General features: G+C 38.5%; 1 protein-coding gene across 1 annotated transcript; it reads left to right on the forward strand.

Moving 5' to 3' along the window:
• The first annotated feature begins 1317 nt into the window (after nt 1-1317).
• On the forward strand, nt 1318-4045 carry LOC134927865 (uncharacterized). The gene is made up of 3 exons (XM_063922940.1): nt 1318-1548; nt 1653-1796; nt 1901-4045. The coding sequence occupies exons 1-3, from the start codon at nt 1392-1394 to the stop codon at nt 3106-3108; spliced, it is 1509 nt and encodes a 502-aa protein (XP_063779010.1). The 5' UTR covers nt 1318-1391; the 3' UTR covers nt 3109-4045.
• The last annotated feature ends 704 nt before the right edge of the window (nt 4046-4749 follow it).

A 4749-nucleotide genomic window follows, 5' to 3' on the forward strand; every position in this document is an offset into this window, starting at 1 on the left:
GATTATATCTTTATTGTAACTGAAAATATTTATCACATTTACTAAATTATAGACTAGAATTTATATATTTAAAAGTCCCGCCCAAGCATCTTGGAAATGTGGGACGGCGTACCACAGGTTGGTGGGGGCCATATGGCTCACAGCCAGTGTTATAAGAACAGACCACATCACTGAAGTGCACTGAGAAGAAATTTCAACTGAAGCCGCACAGCTATACACACTTGAAGTTATAATGGTAAGTGTTGTTGTTGTTGTTATTATTATTATTATTATTATTATTATCATAATTATTATTATTATTATTATATTTATACATATTGCATTTTTTTTTTATTTTTTTTTTTTATTTTTTATTTATTTTACAAATATGGCTCTGAATGCTGTTTAAATATGTTGTTTCTATGCCACGATATACACACTGTTACACGATTCTGTCCTGCCATTGCATCCTTTGTTTTTAGGCATACATGTATAATATGTTAATATTTCAAACCTATTGTACAAAGCGCATTATGCACTCATATGTGAAATGCATCGCTAAACAGCAACATCAATGTGGGTATACCACATTGATGTAGTTGTTTAGCGATGCATTGTAACACATAGAACATATAGTTTTAATAATGTGGCTGTCTGAATGTTATTTAAATATGTGGTAATAGCGACATCTAGTGGTTCATTTTGGGAATGCGCCAACACAATATTTCAACTAAAATTAACCGTCTCTCATTTTCAGAGACAGACAATGCAGAACATCAACAACAAAAACACTTTCATGGTTAGAAACAGATCTTCTTCTTCTGATGATGATGATGCTTTGCCAAGTTATCAAACCTCTCAAAGTAAGCTATGTCTATAAAGGACATTGACGCGTTTTTATTTATATTTCAAGTTTAAATAGTATGAAATTATAGTCAAGGTCTACAATTTGTTCATTTTTAAAAGTTTAAATAGTATGAACGTACAACAGTCTGGATACATTGATAAGTAATTATTAAATAGTAATTATTAAATAATTATTATTTTCTCATTTTTATTTCCCACGATTTGACAGTAATCACAAATACAGAGAATCTCGATTTGTCTGTTGATAGTCCCTTTGGCTTAGACTTCAGCGCTATACCGGATTTTAATAATATTTTGGAATTGGCGCCAGATTGTGAGTAACATGATATCTTTATTTATTTTTCATTTTATTTTTTATTTTTCCACGGCTAAAGAATTAAAAATAAACCTTGTACAGTTGTGCTGATTTGTTGTCAACTGTACACACTTTATATTCTCAGTAATGAATCGCTTTTTCATGTTATTCTAATTTTATACCGTATGTAATATTTTTTATTTTTTTTATTTTTATTTTTCATTTTTCACCGGCTAAAGATGCCACAAAAATGGATGATGCGACGGCTGATGTTATTCTACGGGATATATTGAACAAACCTGATTATTGTCACAACACATCTATACAGAACAGCAATGTTGTTGATGAGCAACCGTTTTTCCCACACGCGACAGGGGGTCGTGCTAAAACATTCGAATATAAAGCAGGTGTGTAATCAAGCACTGTTATATGGTATATTGTTATGCGTTGATTTAAATGCTGATTTTCAGGCAGCGTTGTTTATATTTATTTTATAATATATGTATTACAGATGACGCTGTAGCAATGCGTTATGCGCCGACGATACCATCAGGATGTGATACAGTAGCGCAAATACCCCGTCTTAGTACAAGCGGGAAAATATCAAAACGCACAACCGCCGCTGAAACGGAAAGCCATCAATTCGCAGCAGCAGGTGTGTAATCAAACACTGTTATATGGTATATTGTTATGCGGTGATTTAAATACTGATTTACATGCAGAGTCGTTTATATTTATTTTATAATATATGTATTACAGATGATGCTGTAGCAAGACGCTATGCTCCTTTGATACCAACAGTCAGTGATACATGCGCGCAGATACACAGACCTAGTACAAGCGGGAAAATATCAAAACGCACAACCGCCGCTGAAGCGGAGAACCATCAATTCGTAACGCCGGCAATTGTACATAAGGACGTTGCTAGGTCATCAGTTATGGCTGTGCATAACGGCTGTATCGTCCCGAACAAACGAAAGCCAGCTCGACCAAGAACGAATGAGAGAAGTCATAATTCAACATTTACAGATCTGAAAAGAAAATTGTCATATTCCGAAAATGATAAGCCGCAACGGAGAAGGATCGCGTTACAAACTGTATCATGCGTAAGTAATGATGTTGCTGTAACATCAAAACACACAGCGTTTAACACTGCAGACCGGGATGTCGCTGGTAATACAAAGACTGTAAAGGTTAAGAGGGCATCGCGTCTCTCAAGAAGTAATGTTAAGCAATTGTCGCAATCCGCTGTAATCACAATTCCAGATACACAGGTTTGTTCTGAAACAGAAACAAGACACATAGCAGGCATTGGTTTGTTATCAAATATTGACTCAAGAAGTAATGTTAAGCAATTGTCGCAATCCGATGTCATCACTATTACCGATACACAGGATTGCTCTGAAACAGAAACAAGACACATAGCCGGTAATCCTGTGATATCAGATATTGATGACATAAATGGGCAAGAGCTTATTACAAACTGTGTAGAGTCAACGACACAAGATCCGCAGAATAGTTCTGATGAAGTATTATCAGCCGTTGCAGGAATACCTGGTGATACTACAACGGTTGATTGTGTAACATCAATGCCCAATATTTTTACAACGACAGCCCTGGTACACGCATCGGCTGATGCTTGTGTACCGGCGCGAGGGCTAGCGCCCGACATAGTTGATGAATGTCAAAATTCAGAACAATTAGGCCAAGACGCTGAAATACAATTTTACGCGCTGTTGGGTAAGATACGGGAAGATGTTGAGAACATGGGCGTAAAAGCCGGATACTTGTTAAAACACATTAAAGGTGTGTGCCACGGTAGTAAATGTAAACAAGACATTGTTAAAGAAGTTGTTGAGACGTATATGAATGTCATGTCAAAATACATAGATCGGTCGGTTAAGACCACTGAATTTATTAAAGCCAACATACATCATTTTGCAGAAATAAATGAAACTGATCCGTGACTAGGCATGCTAGGCAATGGTTTGAAACGTGTTTTAAATTTAAATGACTGTAAAAAAAAACCACGAATTAAACCTTGTTTAACATACAAGATCTCACAGTTATTCCGACGCGCAAAGGTGAAACAGGCTGTAACAACATTAATCAGATCGAGAAAGCGCAAGCGGCACAGGGAACATGCGGTAGGTGGCCAATTGAGAAAACGCAAGCGGCACAGGGAACATGTGGTAGGCGGTCAGCACAGTGCGAGGCGTGTAGATTTAGATCAATCCCCACCCCATGCATTACCGAATGACGAATCACAGGCTGACAATATTGAGCGCGATGCAAGCCCCATATATGATGATGCAGGCCGTGTTGAGTCACCCGGTAATGACGAAGGTCGGCAACATGTATACTTAGAGGCAATTAACAGTTATGAACGACAACGACCGAATTTCAGAGCCGTTGAGTACCACAATCACTATCGGTTTGTTAATTTGGACAGGGTTACATCATTTGTAGAGGGGGTTCGAGCCATTCATACGGCTATACAGGCCATGCTCGATGGTGTCCTTGCGGGCGTGGATCCGGCCGACCGCGTTCAGCTTAGATTGGAGGGGGGTGGGTTACACAATGCCATCTATTCGCATCGTAAGCCGCAAGAAACATTAGACGCTGCCAGTTTTTTGAATCAGATTACAAACACGCTTCAAAGTAACGCTGAATTCTTATTATCCACAGGCTTAAGATTTGTGATCAGTATTTTTAAAAACAGGGCAGGGTCTGGTTTGACTGGGCGTAGTTTACAGCGCCTGCCCCAAAGTTTAATAATAGATAAAAGAAAGAGATATCTCTATGACTTCAGACGCGTAGGTAATAACCTGTGTTTGGCCGCTAGCGTCTGTAAACTTCTGGATAAAGGTAACAATGCCAATGATCATGTAATACAGGAGAGAGCGATCCAACTACATAAAGCTTTGAATCTGCCGCTTGATAAAGCGGTCAGCTTTAGCGATGTTGCAATTTTTGAAAATTATTTAAAAGTATCCATCAATCTCCTCTATTACAGTCAAGGGTCTTGGAAATACTACAGTGCAGACAGTCGTTACAAAGACACGATCTTTGTGCTATATCACGATTGTCACTTTTATGGGATACTCGATATCAAAGCGTTTCTTGGTGCCCGATATTACTGCGTCCGTTGTCATAGCGCTTACCATCATAGAAATAATCACGATTGTCTTTTCTTTTGTAAGGCTTGTCACAGGCCGGCTTGTATTGACGACGGTGTGACGGCTTTAAGGTGTTCGGTGTGTAGGGTATTTTGTCGATCAAACGAGTGTTTAGAGCTACACAAAGCTTTAGCTCTTGATCACAAAATATCCTGTCTTGAACATGTATATTGTGACAAGTGTTGTCTCTACAGGCGAACAGATCATAACTGCAGAGGCCTAAAGTGCCCCATTTGTAAGGTGTTCGTTGATGGGTTTTCGAACCATTTGTGCTATATACAAACCATCAAGCCGGAAGAGCCCACAAAGAAATACATCTTTTATGATTTTGAGTGTATGCAGGAGACGGGTGTGCACATACCAAACTACTGTTACGCTTTAACATTAACGGGTGAGAAAGACTGGGAGTTTAAGGGTGTTGCGTGTATC

This window comes from Pseudophryne corroboree, chromosome 5 (assembly GCF_028390025.1).
Source record: "Pseudophryne corroboree isolate aPseCor3 chromosome 5, aPseCor3.hap2, whole genome shotgun sequence".
NCBI classification, from domain to species: Eukaryota; Metazoa; Chordata; class Amphibia; order Anura; family Myobatrachidae; genus Pseudophryne; species Pseudophryne corroboree.